Source organism: Aquila chrysaetos, chromosome 16, assembly GCF_900496995.4.
Source record: "Aquila chrysaetos chrysaetos chromosome 16, bAquChr1.4, whole genome shotgun sequence".
Classification (NCBI taxonomy): Eukaryota; Metazoa; Chordata; class Aves; order Accipitriformes; family Accipitridae; genus Aquila; species Aquila chrysaetos.
Window position 1 is genome coordinate 29,842,018 of NC_044019.1, and position 22,425 is coordinate 29,864,442.

A 22,425-nucleotide genomic window follows, 5' to 3' on the forward strand; every position below is an offset into this window, starting at 1 on the left:
GCCCCATCTGAATTCCGCTGGCCACGCGTGATAGTGCCCAGACGAATAAAGCTTCCCCAGAAATGGTCTACTGGGAAGGGTACTGCAGTTGCTCAGCGGTTCTGCAGAAATTCCAGTTTATGAGCGGCAGTGCTGAATATGTGCTGCGCATTCAAATGTGTCTGTAACCTAACCCTGCAAGTAACACAGGATTTGCATGGTGGTGTGCTGGACTTCTAAGCCTGTATCAGACATACTCTCGACTTTTTAATATTTTTCATTATTTTGCTGAATTGCTTTAGGCATCTGGATAACAGGTCCCAAGAGGAGAAAAGAGTTCACACTAAGGAACAAAAGACTTTAAAACCTGGGCTTACAAGCTGGAACATCTTTTAGAAAACAATTTTATCTCTGTAGCCATTTTATCTCTGCTCATCATCAATGTGTGCTTACTGAGACTGCTACCTCTTTTGTATTAGCTGGCAGCTCTGAAGCAAGATTCATCCAGAGAACAGCTGCAGAGTTGTTCCCCAGGTCCCTGTAACACTGTGAAGAAAAAAAATGACAATATGAGAAGAGTTAAACAGGAAAAAATAGGCAGCAAATGTAACTGAGCAATTGTGAACCCTGGCAACTGATAAAAAGAGCTATTTCTACCTCTTAACCATTTGCACTGTGTAGTTTCAGGCTTCTGACACTTCCTGCAGTATCCTTCATTCACAAAGCATTATAATCACCATCAGATTATGGAATACTAGATTTCCTTTTTTTTCGTTTTTGTGTTGGGTTTTTTTGTTTGTTTTGGGCAAGGAGATTGGTTTTTCAGTTGGAAATTTTAAGGTGTCCCTGTGGTTTTCACCATTTTTGAAACTATTTTTATTTCCACTTAGCCACTATTCCTCACACCGCTTTCATCACAAAACCTCTATACCGAGAGCACATCATCTTATGAAGCTTACATTCCCTAGGCTGTTAAAAATTAGGTTCAACTGCAAGCACTGTAACATCCAATATTTACAGGTCTCTCAGGTTTCACAATAGGTGTGAAATATTCTGCATCGTGAACTCTTCTCCAATAGCAGAGAAACAGTCATCCCTCTGTGTAATAGGAAGGTTTTCGGTGCCTAGAGAGTCACGGAGGCATTTGGGGACTATGAAATAAGCATGGTAAAAGGAAGTGGTTGCTAAAAAAAAAAACAACATCAGCAATGCAGTTAATCATTGTTGTAACTGCCATAAAAAGCCAACATTCAGTTAGGATAAGGATGACAGTTAAAACTCCTGCAGGGCTATTACTTCAGACTCCGAAATGTCACTGCACAGTATGTGCATGTGTGTATTTTGGTGGTTTTCCTGTGTTGTGGGATAGTTCTGAAAGAGAACTATCTGTTCTGCTGTGAGCATTGTCAAATTTCTGCATCTGGTGAATCCAAAACAGACGGAGCCATGGACATCCTTGAAGCCTTTAAAAACCCTGTGTCCCTGCATATCAGTCAAAAATGTCAGAAAATGACTATAAAACACAATTCTTTTTTTCTTTGAAGTTTGACCCATCAGAGTCCTATCTCCTTCAAAATAATTAGATACCAATTGCACTTTTTAAATTTTGTGATTAAGTATGTGATCCAAAGTGACAGAGCCTGGGATTAGGAAAAAAAAAAAACCACAAAACCAAAATCAAACAGATGCAACTAGTCCTATTAACCTCTATGGTAATTTGTGTTTGCAGAGTATTTCTGAAGCTCAGTCACATCTGCCAGACATGGGGTGAACTATTAGCCCAATAAAAACCTATCAGATTACACACAATGAAACCCAAATTTTTATATCAACTCTGAAAATCTGTTCAGGTTAAGACTTGCAAGGATTTGCTGCTGCAACTTCACTGGAAATAAGTTCCAAGTCTTCCATTCTTCACTCTATACAAGACATTTAGGGATGATTTTGAATTTCCATGAATGCTGGCTATATTTACAAGCAGAGAAAGAAGCAATTAAGAGCACATTCATCATGGTACATAAACAGCCAGAAACAAAAGGCTAGCTGATTTACAAATACATAGCTGATTTAACCTAATAGGCTCATGACTAAATACACACAGTGAGTTGCAATGTATCAAAGAAAGTCCAGCCGGTGTGAAGGCTACTCCTCCTCTGCTATCACCTTCATTTTCCTTCAACAAGATGCTTATTGTGAAATAATTTCTGCACCTAGGTTCCAGTAATAATGTACTCCAGACCAAGCAGATCCTACGACTTGCATGCTACCCTGATAAAATTCACAGTCTTTGGGACACTGGGAATTCAGGAATTTCACAGAGAATGACTACAGCTACTCTTTGCTACACCCACTCTGGCTAATATTTCTAAAGCTATTTGGGCTTTAAATATTTCTAGGCTCCAACTGGAGGTTGTAGGAATTAAGCAATTTTAACACTTAAGAGTTCAAAACCAATTATTCCCTCAATGCAAACAAAGATCTTTGGAGCTCCAGCTCCATGCACTCATGGTGTATTTAATCATCGCTCAAGACTCCCATCTGTATTGGTAAAATAGAGACATACTTTATGCTTTACTTTTCTCCATGATTCTCTTTCTGCACACACCACAGAAATCCATGGTGGTGGTGGGATTAAACCTCCAGCCTGTGGTTTACAAGTACCGCTTTATATAGAATTTGATCTGTTAAAAAACAAGGAGGATGCTCCACTGGATGACTCAAAGGCAAAATCCTCCCTGAATTTTAATGCCTCTGTGCTAGATAATTTGGCCTTTTTTAGAAATGTGATCATCTTATAAAATCTTGCTTCTGCATGGAGTAATTTACACGTGCTTAGCACTTTACAGACAAAGACAATTTTTTAATACAAATATTTCTTATCCTAGAAGCATATGACTGAACGAAAGAAAGCAACAAGTGACTAGTTACCTTGGCAATGTATACTCTTCCTGCTTTGGAAAATCCTGGGCTCAGTTCCTCAACCTACAAAGAACAGAGGGGAGGGTGGGACAGGCTGAGAAAAGCAGACATTAGGATATGCAAAGGACACAGTTAATGCTTACATCAGGCTTACTGCATCTCTTAAAAAGAAAAGAAAAAAAAAAAAAAGATGACTAAGCCCTACTTTTGTAAATACATAGATCAGTGTCAGAATTTCTCATAGGCTTGCCTGGCTGGGTTAGGAAAGTCCTCAGGTTCTCATAAAGTGCCTGTGACTCAACGAACAACATTCATACTCTCACCTAATGTCACTGTCATGGAAGAACGGCGAGGTGGTGAAGTTGAGCACTCAAAAGCAAAGGGAAACTCAGAACCAGCTTGACAACCTCCTCCTGAACATGTGCGTGCACTATTTTTAATGTCCTTGCCCATTCAGTCTCATCCACTGGGGCTTCTCCTGAATATGCTGGTGCCAAACCTCAGGAATATTCCCCCAATTTTTTATCTTCTCCTTCCCGGCTACTAATTCCCAGTTTCCTAGTTACTCACGTCCCTCTGCCTTCTTCCATTCATCTCAGTTATAGTCATGACTCTCCAACCAACTGTTCCAGTATGTTCCTATGACAAACCCTTGGGTTGACCCATATCCCAGTTGCATTCAAACTCCCCAACGTGCTCCACCAAGACACCTGAGCCCAGACCTCAGAAGAAGCACTGAGAGCACAACACAGACAATGTTCCTCCTCTTAATTCTGTTGTCTGGCCTTAGACCTAGTTCAGCTTTGTGACTAACCCAGAGCTGCAATTTGCCGGAAGATTTCCATTCCCCTGAAGCATGCCAACTGTGGCTGAAAGCTGAAATGGACTCTGCTGAGCACATGGGAAGTGCACTTGTTCAGGGGATAATTAGCTTCCAGAGGGACGTTTTTGTGTCCTTTTAAAATTCTCTCTGTATTTGACCAAAGTTAAACCTCAGAAAAATGCAAGTTCCTGTTTCAAACCACAGCACCGCTCTAACTTATCAATAAAAGCGATAAGCTATTTTTCTCTCTAATGAAAAGGAACAAAACACTTTGCCTCAAACTTATCTCTGAAATGATTTAACCACTTTGGTTGAAAAGTGCATTGCATAGGGCAGGTACCTATCACAAACTTCCCTCTCAACCAAGTACATTTTGGCAAAATTCTAAGAAATTGAAGTAAGTATGCTATTCCCTGACACTTTGCAGAACTGGTGGCCCAATCTATGAGTTATAAAGTGGTAGGGCAATTTGTTTCTGTAACACTTCATCAGATGTACTTAAGAGTAGTTCTCACAGGCACAGCCAAAGACAGCCTGTTTAACTCATTCATCTTGTGCAGACCCTTGCAACAAGAGCTATATGCTCAAACATGCAACTCAAGCCATGTCTTAAATCAACAATGGGAGGACAAAAAAAAAAAAAGCCATTCAGAGGGTATGATTCTTACAACATAGGAAGTACTTGTAAGAATTTCTTTCTAGAAATACATAAGCAATGTGCCCCTGAAACCTTAAAGTAGCTGCCTTCAAAAGTCTGAAATGGAGAAGTTTGACCTAATAAAATATTCTGAGAGAAATTAAAATGACAGAATGTATCTACGCAAGCATTCCCAGGGATGCACTCAAACAGATCTCACAGACCCTGAAAGGTACAGACCACATGTATTTAGTACCAAGTAATGAATCACTCCACTATGCAGCTTTTAAAAGGAAAACCAAAACCCTTAAAAACAATTCTGAACACTTTGGGTCTAGTTCTGACGTCTTCAAAATCACGTTCTTCTGTCTGGCTGTTCTGTAACAGAGGCTCCAAAATTTTTGCTTTCACCAGCTTTTTCTTCCACAGGTTCTAGTCAATGGAGCTGTATCATGGAGCGCTTGGGGAGTGATGAGTTTAAGCAGAACACAAGTACTCCAATTCCACACTTGTGATTGTATTTGTCAGGTTAGCGATTCCCTTGCTTATCAGATTTCATTACCCGTAAGAAGTTTTGCAGTGCATCCTGTACAGTGGCTGTAGGAGGGGCTTCAAACAAAGCAGAAGCAGTCTTTTTTTCCAGCCATCCCAGGTGGGAAACCTGCAGAGACAGTAAGATGAAACTGTCAAACCCACTAGAGACACAGCATATGTAAAAGTATACAGACAAGGAATTATCCAGTTTCTTGTAGCTGGCTTGTGCACCTGGGAGAAAGCCAAAGATCTTGGCAGTGTCAGCAGATTCTGGAGAAGTATCCAAGTCTGGCCACAGAATTAAATATGATTTGCTTTTCCTTGTCCCAGGTCAGCTTTTGCAGCTCCATACATCACCTGCCATATGCATAATGCTCAAAGTAAGATTTGTCTCTACAACTGAATATTACAGTGTGGGTGGTCTGAAATCCCAAACCGTCGTATTGCAACCACACCAGTTCCTGGCAGTTCCCACCTATGCATCAGAGCAAATGCACATATGGAGTCCTCCCGGCTTAAATCTTGTACAAGAACATGTCCTCACCATACAAAGATCCCTTGAAAGAGGCAGGCTAAAGCCTTCCCACCAACAGATAGTCACATTTTGAGAAAAAGGTAGCTATTATAATTATTTCATGAAATCTTATTCTCCCAGCTCCTCTCTCATAAGAAACGCCCTGAAATTTCAATGGGGGAAAGGATGCATAGGACCGTAACTTCTGATAATATCTTCTTTGTTTAATACTGTTTAATTCTGATAATGCAGAATAGCAGAAGCACTAACATATTTCTACATACATCTGTTTTTGTTTCATAGCTTCAACAGCATTAAGAGCAGTAAGGCTGAATAGAAAGTCCACAACAGAATAAAGAGCTAGGAGCTCCCACTAGTTTAGCTCACTGTTTCTCTGTAATTACCAGTGTCAATTATCTCAGCTACAATCTCTGCAATGTGACTTCAATTTTGACAGCAGCAAAGCACTTTCAAATTGTATAAACTGAGAAGTAGATAGTTACTGCAAACTCTTATTTCTTTTTATAGGCACTAAATCTGATGTATGGTATTTGACTCCAAGCTTTTCCCTGTCAAGAAATATAAAGCAGCCAGCACGCTGCTTCTAATACCTCCAATACTTTGTGTAGCAAGGGCAGAGGAAACACATGCAAAAGATTATACAGATATACTATGTGCAGAAGCTCTTGCCAGCCCTGAAATGCCCTTGATCGCATCCATATGTGCTTAAAGAATTGAAGGTAGTTTGTTTTTACTGAGTAGAGCATGGGGAACAGCAAGCTAGTTTGCAGCTAGTGCTTTTCTTAATCCATTCTTTGCCATTTCACCTCCCATGCTGCCTGCAGTGACTAAAAAACTAAGTCCGGAGCCCCAAACCCTCCAGACCTCCAACTCAGAGCAGGTCAGAAATAACACTTTTAGCAAACAGCTTCCCTCTGGGAAAGAGGCAAAAACCAGGGGAAAAATGAAGAGCAGAATAGTGGCAATAAATAAATGAAACAGCAAAGACCCCAACAGCTTTTACTCTATTACACAGAAGTTCACCAAGTACTTTTAAAGCCTTTTGGTGATTTGGGGACAAAAGTATTACAATAGCAAGAGCAAATGACACTGCCAATACAAAACCACACTCTTAATGATTTTAAAAACTTCAGTGTGTCTTCAATACCACTAACCTTTCTCTTATCTTCTCCTGGCCTTTGATTGTTAGCACAGAGCAACACGCTGAAAATGGGCTCAGCCAGCACTTGTCCTGATCACCACCTCCGTGTTTCTGTAGTCCCTCTCTTGCTATGAACTTACATAAACTCTTATTAAAAACCTGTACCATTTCAAATCTAGTGCTACGAGTGGTAACACCAGTATGAAGGTACACATTTCAGGTTTCACAGGAGGAAGAGAAGAGGGAGATGGACTGCCTAAGACTTCTCAGTTACAGTTAAGGAAACAACTTAAATGGAAAGCTGAGAGATTCTGAATGACACTGTGTCCTGGCAAACAACAGTTGCAATAGTGCTTTTATAAAAGCATTGAGGTGCTACATGTACAAGAACATGAGCTTTTACATCATGAGAGGTTTTTGAATGCAATGCATTTATAGTATTGATCAGTGAAGTGTTTTTCCTGGCACTGTTTCAGAATTGAAATGAAGAGTTTCTAGATCCCCTGCAAGTGCAACTTTTAAACTACTTCTTCAGGCAACTAGGACATTTCCATACCTGTCCTTTCTGAAACAGCATCTGAGTTCAGCAACTAAAGAGTGTCCTCAGTCCTTATGGCTGGTGGTTTGAATCCACCTATCTTTCATTCAAACAGGGAATTAAAATCCAAGGAGGAAGAAAACAGCAATAAGTAGTAATAAACTATTTTACCTGGTAACACCACCTGCCCAAAAGATAGTAAGACTGTGGATCCTCTGGTTTCAGTTCAATTGCTTTATCAATGTGTTCCTATGGAAAATCACGACCAACACACATCACATTTTTGTTATAAGCAAATACAATATCCACAAAAGCAGATGAACAAATATGGAAAGAGGAAAGGAAGAAGTCCACAATTTAAGTGAAAGTGATCAATAAAATTACAGCTACAAAGAGATGTCAAACTTTCTTAAAATGGTTTCAGTGAACACAGAAAACAGCATTTTATCAGCCTCAGAGACACGAATCACTACACACAAAAAAATGAAGCTGCCCTTCAGTTTATTCTACCACCTTTTCAGAGCTTTGACATGACCAACTTATTGGTCTTGTCAATAGCTGACGAGGTAATAATTATATGTGGCCTGTTCTGTAGTAACTGTTCCAGGTGCATCCTCTTACTGTGTAACACCCCCACTGTGGATGAAAGGCAAATAAAGGAGTCTGAGGCAGACTAAGTCCTTTTTGAAAAATAACTGCTTTGCTTTTAGGGAGGGTGCAAGCATGCTCACAGGCAGTTACTGAAGAAGAGTTGGTGCTGTATCCTATTACCACATGGTAGTTTCAAGTTTCAAGTTCTTAGTCTCATCATATACATAAATTTTATTTGCAAGACTTTTCTTCTTCTTCTTTTTTCTGAGATTATAGTGTGCAAAAGTGCAGAGCCATACCAGTCACCCTCATCACATGTCGCTGGAATCACCATCCTCAGCCCAAACCACCCACTCATAGCATCTCTTTGAGACCTATCCTTTCCCTAATAAGAGCTGGAGCCAATTTTTCTAACTTACTACTATAGAAATAAGTAGTGTTCAATACTTACACAAAAAACAGCATGTCTATTCTACTCACCTTAAAAACATATCCAGTTTGAATGCGCTTCTGAATACTCTCATGTTCTGATAACTGCCCACAAAGAATAGCATACCTACACAGAGGAGACATTTGCATGAAATCAAACCTTTTAAAATACACATTCACATTCTATTGATATCTTCAGAAGGAAAATATATAGGCACATTAAAGCTTCACAACTTACTGGGGAAAACAAGGAATACTCTATACCTTTTACAGGGAAGAGACATACACAGTAAAAATTTAGGTGTTAGCTTGAAGGATGCTGGCAAGTCAAGAGGAGTGGATTGATGTGACACGAAAGTTCATTCCACTGATGGCTGGAAAGCCTTCCTTCTACACAAACACTTCTACACCCTAAATTTCTTCACTCGGCAGCAAAACTGCATCAAAACGCAGAGCAATGAGGAGTAAACACTACTGCAGCAAGAGCCAGAAATACGAAAAGCTCTAATTAACTAAGGTGCAGAGCAATCTTCCATACTCAACCTATAGCACAGCAGTTGTCTACTTCAAGGGAAAACACTGAAAACCTACCTATATCCTGCAGCCTGACATGGCCACCAAACTTGGGAAACAAAATAAGGCGTTTTCAGTGGTGCCAGTGCAAAGCCATTTAGTTTTGTCTAGTAAGAGATGGCGAATTTTGACGCTGAGAAGCACAGTACTTAGCAAAATCAGTTATTTCCTGGGCTGTGAAAGTTAAGGAAGGTTCGTTACCCACAGATTTGCACCTTCCCATCTCACCTCCCCGCACCACAGTGGTTCAAACCCCCTCCCTCCCTGCATTGCTTCCCAAGAAACAACAAATTGTAGAGGTGTGCAAGGGCACTGCTGTTCAACAGAGCAGGGGAACTGAAGTTTCAGCTGGGCCAATTCGGTCTTTGACCTCTGCCATCCCACTTAGGGGAGAGCTGTGGGAATGGAAGAGGCTTCCCCCCTCTTCCTGAGTTCGGTTCAAAAAATAAAGCTGAAAAGAAGAAAGATGCAAGTAAGCCTCCCTTGAGATTTCTTTTACTACATCCACATCCCAGTGTTGCTGGATACTGTGTCTCATCTCACCACACGATATCCCAAAGCATCCCTGGTGATAGTTAACCAGAACAGATGTTCGGGCAGGAATTTGTCAGAAGACTTTTGAATCTCCAAGTACACTTTCTTCAGTGTCACGAAAAAAAACACAAAACATTTCACACCTCATTGCTCTTGCCTGAACTAAGTTTTCAATGTGTAAGTTACAATACAAAGAAGTTGCATTTTCTGAATATTTACAAGTTTTGTCATTAAATCTCATTCCTTTAACACGTTAATTCTCTTGTGAAACACTCTAGTTCAGTTCTAAAATTCCTGTTTTTCATGATAATGGAAAAGATTACCAGATCAATGTCTTGATTGGGCATAATCCTTTTCCCCCAGTTGAAAAAGTTCACAGCTGCACTGCCATAACCTGTCACGTGCAGACGATGAAGTAAGTGTTATGACGATCTTTTCCAGTTTGTTTCACAACAAACATCAGCCGGTGCTAAATATCCCTAACCACAACATGACTAGGGTTTAGAAATACAAGCCAATAAAAGGCTTATTTTCTAAGATCACAAGATAAAATATTCCTGTACAATAAATCTTGTAGTCTGTAGCCCTGTCTAATGTACAGGAACTTGCCAGAATATAGCTCCTATAACCCTACTATTTAGACTCCCAAATAGGTGGGCAGGCATTAAATACAATTAGGTCAAGTTTAAAGTTTTGCAACAAAACAGGGAAACACCATGCCTTTTTAAAGTGGAAGCTAAAACGCTGCATAACCTCCCTTTATACTACCATGTCCTTCCCCAGGGAAAGCCTAACGAGCCCCTTCAAAGCAGCAATAAATCCCATGGGACACTAAGCTAGTTCAGTCTGATCCCTCCACCAACAATCATATAAACGTCAAGTGGTGTGCTATGCAGCTGTCAAGAAATATAAATACCAGATATTTTTTAATAGCCTGGTGAAATGTTACATAAAATAAGCATTAAATAGTAGTCTTATCTTTGTGTCATGAAATAAACTTTAAAAAAAAAAAAAAGATAAGAGGTGCCTGAACTGTTTTTTTTTTTTTCACCACAGTCCCAAAAAAAGACAACTCTAGCTGACCCAGCTTTGCTGGTCTCAGCCCTTTGCATGAACCCTCCCTTTCAACTTGTGCCTCGAGGTCCAGGGCCACCGGCCTGTTGGTGATTTTCATATGCAAGGCTTTGCAGTTCTGAGATTTCAGGCTCCGGAGGTCTTCAGATCCCAACTTGCCTTCCTCACTCAGCAGCACCAACATGGTTTTCTGCTTTTATCTCTTTTGCTTGTTTAGCTTGGCTTCTTGGAGCTATTTATTCTAGTTCATTTTGTGAAATGCCTTGGGATGAATGTCACAAGAGGCACCACTGAGTTGCAGGAGGACTGACTAGCAGTAATAGGATAGATTAAAAATAATGAGTTAGGGAAGGGGATTTTCATCTTCTGTAAACAACATGTAACCTCTGAAGCACTGTTCAGATCGATGTCTCAGCAGTTACCGAAACCTTATATTATGATATTGCTCGACTAATTATTAACCAGAACTACTCATTAAGCTGCTGACACTGGTCAAACTGCAAGTTCCCATAGGAATCTCATCTCAGTAAGGATTTCCCCATTTATTAGAAAATAAACTCTGTGGAAGCAGATACTACCAGTTAAGAGAGAGCGTCTTAAGCGTTCCAGCTTAAATCCCCCAGCTCAGAACACACAGCTTTGAAGAAACTTCATTTTCAATGCTGCACTCTGGCTGACTCCCACCAAAGCAGGACTTTTCGGCCTCTGAACACAAAACACACAGCTCTGCGCAGCCCAGCACCTCCAGCTCCACGGCCAGGGTGGTTTGCCAACCCAAATACATCTCTTATCTCTTTTAACTGTTTCAAAGACCCGCTAGCTGAGTGTGCCAGTGCTCCTTTCTGCATAAGGCAATCAGTAAATTAAAAAGAAACAGAGAGGCAAAGAGGAATAAAAGGAGGAGGGGAGAGAAGTGAGGAGAAGCAGCTATTTTGCAGCCAACTGATAAAAGTGAAATAGAGTGTTTTATATTGCCAAAGATGAGTCAAACACAAAAGTCTGGCCACTGGCAACAGCATGAAAACATGAAAGTTCTTTCCTTTTATTGACATAAAAATTTGCTTCATAAGTAGTTAACTAATTTTTCATCACAACACCCAACAAATTAATGAGCTAGAATATATTCCTATTCAAAACAGTATTAGCTGTGAACTGAATATATCAAGGCTAGCCTGTAAAAATTGTTCAGTGCCATTCAAGCAGCACTGCTAGTGAATCAAGAGAGATGTTTTATCACACACAGACAAGGAGATAAAAATTCTTGTCGGGGCTCAACTTTCAGTTACCAGAGTCAGATCAAAGCTAGAAGAATAAACCCCTTTCCAATCAAGTAAATAATTCGGAGAAACAGAGCTCCAAAATATACATCTTGATAACGAATTTAGAAGTTTTCCCAGTATTTTATCAGCATTAGCAGTTTTTCACCTTCCTATGCACCAAATAGATATATGTTAGTCTCTTCACTTGAGTAAGGGAAGGAGACAGATAATTAGCATGCAGGTATTTAGAGTGCCAAACACCAAAAATGAAAATAATTGTTAATTTAGGAATTAGTACCTTGGGAGAGACAGCAGAATTCCCACTGACTTAACCCGAAATTAATGACCGTCTGGTCATAAAGAGTTTGGAAAAAAACCTTTGGCTTTTCTAAGGAGAGACAAGATTGGAAGAAAAAATGAGGAAGGCAGAGGCACTCCTCTAGGCTTGTCTGCACAGAGAGCTCAGCAAGGAGGTTGGGGTGTAAATTCACAAAGCATCAGTTAAGCTGAATTAATTCTCCATTTGGATATACTTAGCAGTGCCGTACTGCAGTTGCACAATCAGAAGATGCCCCTTCCTTACAGGCCATGAACATCCATACGGGAGGGTTTCTATACTCTCTATGTACAACCTAGTTTATGCATTAACTCTCGAGCACACGAGTCCCAAGTCTAAGTTTGGCTTTGCCCTACCAGCAGCGGAAGTCTATGAGCTGTCTGCCAGTTGAGTTATAATAAACGTTGGTTTACTTTCTAGAAAGCCATGTCACTGCTGTGTTCACTGCTGGCCATACATCTTTCCAGATAGAGGAGTTCATCAAGAGACTTGCTGGCTTGACATGGGAGATAAAAGTCCAGTTTGAGGCCTAAAATAGCCAAGATATATGCAGAGATAGCAAATCTATATGTATGGACTAGTTGAAAAGGGTACTTGAAAATGATAGATTTCTAGCGTACATGCTAAGCACAACATATCATGTTCTTGATTAAACCAACACTAATTTTCTACTGTCACTGTCTCAATTGTCTATGGGGATTAAAATTTTATACATGTATTTTCACACAAAGGGATCACATCAAAAACTGAAGTGATGAACATTGGCTTCATCCCTGTTCTAACTCGCAACAGTACTTATAGCTGCTCTTAAATTGTAAAAAAAATAATCCAAGTATGTATACAGGAACACTTTTCAGGATGCTTTCCACCACTCCTCCAATAAAGTTTCATTTAATAAATTCTGAAAATTGGCCACTGCCCAACGAGTTTTGAGACATCAAATATTTTAGCCTTCAAATGATCCACACCGGTTACCATATGCATGTTATTCACAACTTTTTGAATAGTTAATAGGTAAAGATGAAGTCCTCTTTGCATGCACATGTAATTATACAGCTTTGTTGTACACAGTTTGCTGTTTGTGCTAAGCAATGCGTCATCCAGCCAGGGTTTGCTTTGGCTCTGTGTTTCAGAAGCCTGACATTTCCTTACAGCAGAAAATTCTTCTTTGCACATCTATGTCCCAAACCGTCAAATACTGTGAGTGGGCATGGCAAGCTCCTTTGACATAAACACCTAAGCTCCCCACTCTAGAACAGGCAGCTAGCAATAGCAACCTTGATTTCCTGTGCATTGCTGGCATTTGCAGCCTCCTATTTGATTTTCTTGATAAATCAAACACTACCTGCAACGTTGCTAGAGCCACAGCCTGAACCACTGTCCTAAGAGCAAAGATCTTCTTGGGTAAGTCATTTTAAGACTCTATCCTTAAAATGAAAAACCAAGTCCCACAAAAGAAAATAGTGTGTGAAAGACACTGCAGTAGTTCCTCCTCTGAAGTTTTGCTGAGGGCTGTATCCTTTCAGGAAAAGATTGGCTTCTGCTTCCTACAGAGCAGGAGTAGACTTGGTCTTACAGTACAATTAAAGCTTTGATATATCACAAGCTACCTGAGCTACAGATATTACCTGGAAAAGGTGTCAACAGAAATATTCTAGAAAGCAGCTCTTGGTTTTGCCTGGCATCACTCCAACCGAGGTCACTGAACATCAAATCCCCACAGCTTGTTTGAACTGTCCATTATTAAGATGATGAGTTATTCTAAAGAAAAGAAACCTGCCATACTTACTAAAATATTATTTTTCCTGGCACACCATTTGATGACACCAGAAAATATTTTGTCAAGTGAGAGCAGCTATGCTGGATCAAACCAAAGGGCACCCCGACCCGCTATCCTATTTCTGTGTGCACTGCTGGAAGCAGCTTAAAATCAGGAAAGGCACAGAGCCATCGTTTACTGAAAGCTGGGAGAACAACCAGCTTTTATCAAGGCTTTAATGAAGAACCTGAAGTTCAGTTCACTTTCTTCTGAGCTGAAAAATCCTAGTGTATTTAATTGCTCCTCTAAACTTTCTTTTATACCGTTAATCAGTCTTATCACCTTCATGGTACTTCCTCTACCTCTTTATCTATTCCAAAAAGAAACTGCCATGTAGATATACTATAGATGCGTACAGTGAATTAAAATGCTTTCTTCATTCTCCTCTTTCAACCCATATTTTGCCTTTTGACTCCTAGGAGTGAACACTTTCAAATAACTGCTTAATTAAGACGCAATCTCTCTTGTTTTAAAAGAAATAGAAAACGACACAATCTCTCTTGTTTGTACATGCATAATCAGGAATGCTTTTTACCTGTGATTATTACTTTGCCTCTACAGACAACCTCTGCCATTTTTGCATACTTATTTGATGCAGTGACATCTGTCTGCAACTTTTTAAAGTCAGATTTAGCTCACATTTTAGCTCTATTTATGAATATGCTTAACAGCACACATCCTGGCACAGACTTGGTAAGCTCCCCCAGCTCTGAAAACTGAACACATCTTCCTCGGTTTCCCATTTTTTAGCCTATTAAGCCAGCACTGTTTACTCATGATAGCTTAGTCTCATTCAGACCTGCACGAGGGAGTTTGTCCAGGAGTTCTGAAACTCCAAGTACACAGTATCAGTGGGCTAGCACCCTCAGCCCCACTGTGAGGCACTTCTGTACAAGAGTTGCATCTTCTCACAGAGGTGGCACATCCTATTGGTCTACAACTTACATTTAAAATAGCTTCGAGTGACAGGGCAGGCAGGGAAGTTGGGCAAGTTGCTAGTTTCCTGGATCCTCTCATTACCCTCTAAAAATGAGCATTATGTTTGCCACCTTTCACTGCTCTCTTAGTGGTGCAAATTTAAGCCATTCATAATGTATCACAGCTAATATTTCTCAATTTCTGGTAATAGTTCTATTTTTAACACCTCTGAAACACTTTAGTAGTTATTTTAATTTAACTTGCTAGAGTTTCCTCCCTGTTCTACCTTCCTCTGCTGTACAGGACATTGAAAGATGTCTTCTTGTAGTTCCAATAGTCTCCTCTGCTGTTTAAAGGAAATTTAAAAAGTACTATGATTAAAGGCTTCTTTTATTTTTATTAATGAGTAGCTTATTATTTACCCTGGACCTCAAACTCTGCCTTTAAACAAGCTTTGAATTATCTGCAAGCATTTTACTCCTATGGTTCTTCCTGTACTTTAGCTTCCTCATAGCCATTTCGTTTCTTTTGAAGTTATCATTACTCACTGAAATCTTTCCTCGGCTCCTACAAGGATGTTCAATCTCAGTATTTTATGGTAATGACTATAAAGTGGGTTTGCTGTTATAACATCTTGAACCAGACCCTATTCATTGCTCAATGCCAAATCAAGACTTGTTTCTCTGCTTTTAAGGCTCAGGGACAAGTCATTGTCTTATCATATCATTTATGATGCTTATAAAAAAAACCCAAAAAACAAAACAACAAACCACAAAAATAATTGCTACAACCCACTATGAACTTCTTTAAGTTTGATTTTTTTTCTTCTTAAGAAGAATTTTTACCTTGGTTACAGCAGTAGTACATATTGCTACATCTCACCCACAACCGTGTACACTATTCCTGCCCTCCCAGCATCTTAGCAAATTTTCAACTTTCACAACAGCCAGTTGCTCTTTGCTCCACAGCTCCGTACTTTCCTCGATATCTACTATACTACTGTATCATCACCAAGCAAAAATTTTCCCCAAGTTTTTAATTGTATTAATATTCACTTACTGCTATAAAACTGTCAATAATGGTGCTGTAAATTGCTGTAGCTCTTGCATTTCATGTCAGACTGTCATCTACCAATGGCTAGTTCAAGGAGACCTACATAACTTTTATCCGACTCAAGGGAACAGGACCTCTCAGATTTAACTGGCGTACAAGATTATTTGGAAGTGCAATTATTATTATTTTTTTTTTTAAATATTTTCCTCTCTTCACCCCTGCAATTTCCTAGACAGATTGGTTTGGGAATACCGCAGAGGCAAGATTTCTAGCTTTATATAAGAAAAGTAAACAGAAAACAATTTGTACAACTTGGGCTTGAGCCACACGTATTCCCTTAAAAAGAAAAGAAAACAAAACCCAGCAAAAAAGCAAACCACGCAGCAGCACAGGTCTTTGAGGATGAAGACTGGTAGGATGGGAGAATACAAAATTTGGAATTCAGCAGGGAAGCCCACGGTCTATAGGAGAATCCATCACACTCCAAATGACAGTGTCAAGACTGACTACATGAAAACTGAAGATCACCATCTAGTATGGAAATATATAACACTTGGAGGGACTGTCTTACAACTGTGCCTTGGAAACCAACAGACCTTTAAATAAACAGGCTTTCAGCTGCTCCCATTCACCCTGAAGCCAAGCATCAGCAAGGAAAGCAAACCTACAGAGATGTTTTGTTACTCGGCATGACCAACTGTAAATCCTGAAACACTTAAGACAGCGCCTTCAGTTCCTGGGACCTGCTACACAAAACATTTAAACAGCTAGTAATTCATGGTGATGTTTGCAGTTGGCTCCAGTTAAGAGAATATTCTTTCTTTCCTTCTCTAGCTGTTGTACTGGCCAGGTAACACAAGGCTGAGAACAGGAACAGTGCCAAGTTAGTGGGAGTTCACATGCTCCTCTGAGCACCTGGGGGCTGGCTAAAGGCAGGGAAACCAATCAGCCAAGTGTGGGGTGAGAAATGGGATCCAGAAAAACTTACCCCTGAGGTCCATAACTCCTCCTTCTTGCAAGCTAGAGGTTTTAAGAGACATATCTATTTGTTCTGCCTGCCTCCTGCTGCCAGAGAAAGATTCCACAGTTATATCAGAAGATGATGGCTGTAGGGAATGACAGTTCAAAACCCGCAGTCAGGGTGTTGGTTTGAAGTCAAGGATCATACTCAATCTTGAACTGGGGAAATTATTAATGAATTTCAGGTTTCTTGCCCGTTTGCAAATCTTGCACCCAGAAACAACATGGCCGAACCATACTCCATGTATTAGCCTTCTTGCTGAGCCTACACTTTTGATGGTTGCATACTTCCCATTCCAGGAAAATAAGGAGGCATAAAGACATAAGGAGGCATAAACTACTGACTATAAAGACTCCACCTGCATGGAACAGTTCATAAAGTTAAAACAAACGATGAAGAAACGTGATTTAAAATGAAAAAAAAAAAAAAAAAAAGGTAACACTGAGACAATTTTTAGCTCTTATATGCTGACAATTATTCCCTTCAGTTAAACACTGCAAGATTAACTGAGGAAAATGGTGGCAAAAGACAACAGATTTTGAACAAGATAGCCCATATCTTGACTACCCGTCATCATTATAATGTCATATGTCTGCAAAACTAAAGGTGTTGACACTAGCAAACAGAATGAACACAGGAATGGCCACACAAACTCCATGTATTTTCTCCGAAGTGAAAAACAGCAGGTGCATAAATAAGAATGTAAGAAAGGGCAAGCACATAACGCCACTTCTTTGGAATATTCACTCAGCCTCCATTTGGTCAGGTATTGTCTGAATTTTTCTTCCAAGGTATTGTCTGAATTTTTCTTGCCATGTCCACTTGCTTTTTGAACCCACATAAGCTTCCAGTAGCCACCACAACCTGGCGCATGGCATTCTTCAGCTCAACTGTGTGCATGACATAAAACACTTCTTTTGGTTTGAGCCTGATGCTTAGCAACTTTATTTGATGCCGTCTAGTTCTTGCTTTAGAAGAAAGTGTTCCTACTTCACTCTCCCCATGCCACTTGATGTACAGATAAGTTATATTCCTCTCAGTTACCTTTCTTCCAGCCTGACAAGTCTTAAATCTATTAACTAATTCCATTTACAAAAGCTGTTCTGTGCTTTTGATCTCCCTTGTCACACACCTCTCATGATTCTGCAGTTTTACAATACCTTTTTAGAGAAGGCAAGGATAGATTTGCATAGTTTTTAAAGAGATTATGTTAATGATATTTCCATTTCACACAAGTATAACTCCCCTTTCTTCAAGTGAAAAATTATTCATCACAGCCCACAGATACTTACCTAAATGAGTTTTTACTCACTTGAACATGATGCTGAGCCTACTTAGCACTTACTGGTTCAGTTGCAGACCCTCAGCTCTGCTGAAACAACTAATCTGGCAGCTTTCTGCACATTAATTCCCCTTACCAAGTATTAAAACTGCATAACGCTAAGTAAGTTGACTAATACAAGGCTTAAAAAAAGACATACGCACACACACTTCCTAAGCCACAGACTTGTGTCTGCAGGTTGTTTGTTTTGGGGTTTTTGATTTTTTTTTTTTACTAGTATAATTATTTTACTTGCATGTGTGAACTTTTTTCTCAATACACCATAATTAAACTGTGTGTCTCCTAATCTAGAGACTGGTATATTGATTTTAACTGCAGGTATGTACACATGTATGCATGGTGAGAAAGTGAGCTAAAAAAAAACCAACCCTCACTTCTTAAAATTCCCACAGACCCACTCCAAACCTTTTATCTTTAAGTAGCTATCCTCCCATCACATGCTTGCACAACTTGGTGGAACAAGTAATACGAATATGTACTTCTAGCTGAAGTGATATGGCAACTGGGAGCAAAACTATGCAAAAAGCTCTCTGTAGGCTTCTCGTGACTGCTCTGGATGATAGTTTGGGAACGACTTCAGTGTTACTTACACAACCACAGGAGACCTCATATGAGTTTGACTCACTAGTAGAATCCACAAGAGCCATGGTTACAGCAAAACGAACATTAGCCCATTGCCAAGCCATAAAATTCCCGAATGCCCAGCTATTTGTATGAAGGTCTTCACTATTTTATATGAAAACAACTTTAATTTTTAAAATTGAGACAATACTGTATTTTTTTTTAATTTTTATTTTTGTTACTTATTGCACAGTCGAGGCAGATTATGGCTCATGTCTGCCAAGTAACAAACTTCTCAGCTTTGCTCTAGTGGAACCAACAAGAACACGCAACAACTGAAGCAATTCACAGTAACTCTTGTCCCTCTGCAAAAGCAGCCAAAGCCTGCTACACAAGCAAAGCCTCACCCTTTCCAAGGGCAATCAGCTCCACAAAGACTACTTTATTTGACCAAGATACACTAAGATGGAAGCAAGAGTCCAACATACACTAATGAGTAATTCCTATACCACCTTAAGGGCTTGAGGCAGAGTATCACTGAAAATAGTATCTCAACTTGGAAGACAAAAGTGCAACCCTAGGAATTTCAGGATGAATTCAGACAATCACTCAAAACCGCTTCCAGTTACAGACAGAAAACCTGCTCAGATGCTTGGTGTCATCTTTAATTTCTGTGCTTTGCACTGGCCACTATCAGTGAGTTGTTCATGGCTAATGCAGTCTCAATGTCGTAGCAACAGATGGGACGCAGAAGTTTCTAGCAACTTGAATTCCCAGTCTTGCCAATAAGAGAGACAGGAACAAAATACCAAAATAACCTAAATCTCCTGCTTTTAGAGAAATGAACAAAGGATAAAACAGACAGACTGATGTATATTGTTTTAGGATCGCTAGCATCCTTTTTGTGAAATTCCTGTAAGCAAATAAAGGAAACATGGTATAGCTGTAACTGGTATAAAGTTGATTTTGCCATTCATTGAAGGGTGAACGTGGCAGGTTCATCACTGGAGGTCTGCCTAATCTGTTTTGAAAAGTACCCACCAGAAAGAACATGACTTTGTTTTGGAGTGAATAAATTACCCGAGTTTCCTTTACCCTAATTTTTCCACGATTAACTGTTCTTTGAAAATTACATGTGAATGGACATTGAATGGAGTGGCAGAAAAATCCCCTGATGACAACAGTGACGCTATTAAATAACTCCATTAAGTTGGGTAATATAGTAGAGCTTAAATTTCAATAGGCTGCAGACTAGCATATGCTAGAAAATTTGTCAATTAATGGGGGGGGGGGGGGGGGTGGCTGCAGAGAATTGAATTTAAAGGTTACAGTACATCATAAGCAGCCGAAGGCAGTAATATGACGCTGTACCAGCCAGCCTCAGCTAAAGTACTATATACAATTTTTGAGTTAAAAAAAAAAAAAAAAAACAAACCACACTGACGAGCTGGATAGAGTCCATAAGACAACAATGAGACTAGGAGGTTTGCAGAACACCACCACACTAAAAGGTTGTGACAAGTAGGTCTGCTTTCTTTCAAAACACTGGATGAATACAACAGCTATTGTATTCTCTTACAAACAGTTCCTCATGTTAAACTTTTTTCCCCATGTCTAGGGAGGATAGAAGTAATACAAAGCTTAGGTTGACATCAGGAAAAATCCATATAGTTATATATATTATAATTAAATACACTATTTGATAAAACAGGAGAAAGGGGAGAGAAAAAGACAGGACAAGCCCCATCACTAGAAGTTTTTAGGGATCAGGGACAGTTTCGGTATACCTGGCATGCACCATTGCAAGAAGATGAGCGAGATGACTTTCTGGAGGTCCCTCCCAACTCTGTGTTCTTGATTCCTTAAACACTAGAAACCAAACACTCTTCTGGATCAGTGCTCTGTTTCATACTTAATTAACATTGCTATGAACATATTCAGGTTCCAAGGAGACCTGGCAAATTATGTTAAGATACATGTTAGCTAGTAAGGAGTTTACTCAGGCACATGGCTAAAACCAAAGTTAATTTTCATTAGTGATTTAAGTCAAAATTCAAATGATTGCCACAGAAAAGAAAGGCTGAAATATCCCCTTCTCTATCTGCACTGAAATCCATCTTTCCTTGATCCTAAAAAAGTTAAAATCTTCATTAGCTACCTCAACTGGGACACAAAATGCGTCTTCAATTTTGTTCAGTTTCTATGCTGGTTTTATCTGCTGAAGATCTCTAGTCTGCCTCGGGAGGTGGTAGTAAAGGACTATATGCGTTCTCTTCGTAGAACAAAATGTATTCATCCCCAGTGAAATCTGAAGATACAAATGGTATTTATTGTTTAGAACACACAGTTTTTATGGAGTGACCTCATGCTTATTTAAACCTCTGGTTTTACCCAGAAGACTTGCAGTTTCAGCTGTCCTCCCAAGAGCTACCAGCAAAGAGCCTGGACATACCTGTGCAAGATGTTCAAACTACAACAAAAGACTGCAGGAACTACTAGTGCTTTCAAGGAAGGTGTCACCTGCAACAACACTGATGAGAAGAGCTGCAGAATGAAGCCTTTTGTAGTGCATGAGTTATTTTCCACATCTGTAGCATTATCACCTGTGCTATGAGAGCCTTCTGACATACTCATGCTCTTAAGATCTCAGTTCTCAGAACTTCTCTTTTCCTTATGCCTAACAAATAAAAAGCAACCCACAGACTGTAAATGTCAAGTTACTTCACTGTTTCCAAGGGAAGGAGGAAATACTGATCCCTGCTGAGATTTCTTTTGTCCCCGCTCCTATTTTTCAGTACTTTCTCTTCCTTGGCTCCTCTCTGGTGTTCCCACCCTCTGAGCCTCCGTGGCTTGGGACGACATGGAGATGTTTCAGGGTACCAACACCCCTGATGAAGGGAACAACCCTCCTGAGTCGGTGGATGCTATCATGCGGCTCTAGCTGCATGCTATTTTTCCTCCTCTAAGTTCTGAAGTATCTTCTAAGGCCTATTCCTATTTGCTACAGTTGCTTCTGCCCCTCATCTATATCATTAGTAACTCCCTGTTTAATCCACCTGCAGAACAGAAAATGCTCAGCTCATAAATCCAGACATAGCTCAAAACTGGCCAGATCTGGGCAGTAACCCATGAAGAGTTAAATCCTGAAATAATGCCAGTTCTTCAAATTAAAGCTATCTTCGACTCATATCCAGAATGCTGTCACTTTTTAAAAAAATGGTATCTGCCCATGGACAGCCAGACGTATGAACAGAATTTAAGAGGGCTGGTACACAATTCAGTGGCTATCAAGTGTGCAAGATGCTCCACCAAAGTGACAGACTGTTTAGAAGAGAGGGCACATTTCAGAGCCTCATCCAACCCAAGAACGTATCCTCCTCCTGCTTCTCTATAACATATGATCTCCAAGAGGGCCAAAGCTTATTACTACTTCTTCAATGACAGCTTTCAGCAGTCAGCAAATAGCATTGAATTTCCAATGTGAAATATTCAACTCAAACAAAAGCTGCTAATACAGCACCTGCAAATTTTTTCCCAGATGGACCTCTGAAATCCCTCACTACTCTGGTTGTACTTCCAATATTTCTTTTAACAACAGGAGTAGAAGCCAAGGCAAACACATAGCTCGCTATCCTTTCCTGATCCCTAAAGCTGCTGTTATGTGCTTGCAGTTGCGCTGCAAAGAGCCACACCAAAATGGACAGGGGGTTCTAACAAGGCCACAACTGTTTCTCTCACTTCATTTGTGAGGATGTGACATATTCATGTCTAAGCAGCAAACTGCACAGGTTTGTGCAATGATCGATGC

At 39.9% G+C, this 22,425-nt stretch overlaps 1 protein-coding gene across 4 annotated transcripts in view; it reads right to left on the reverse strand.

Annotated features, from left to right (window-relative positions):
* The window catches only part of RMDN3 (regulator of microtubule dynamics 3), a 42,543-nt gene that overhangs the window by 5,996 nt on the left and 14,122 nt on the right, over window positions 1-22,425 (reverse strand). For 2 of the 4 annotated variants that reach the window (XM_030038630.2, XM_030038629.2), the window contains 5 exons: window positions 8,178-8,253; window positions 7,278-7,355; window positions 4,921-5,019; window positions 2,908-2,961; window positions 433-525 (listed from right to left, as the gene is read on the reverse strand). In XM_030038630.2, coding sequence (XP_029894490.1) covers window positions 433-525; window positions 2,908-2,961; window positions 4,921-5,019; window positions 7,278-7,355; window positions 8,178-8,253 — 400 coding nt within the window. The remainder of the gene's footprint in view (window positions 1-432; window positions 526-2,907; window positions 2,962-4,920; window positions 5,020-7,277; window positions 7,356-8,177; window positions 8,254-22,425) is intronic. The other 2 variants (XM_030038631.2, XM_041129089.1) reach the window with 2 other exon arrangements.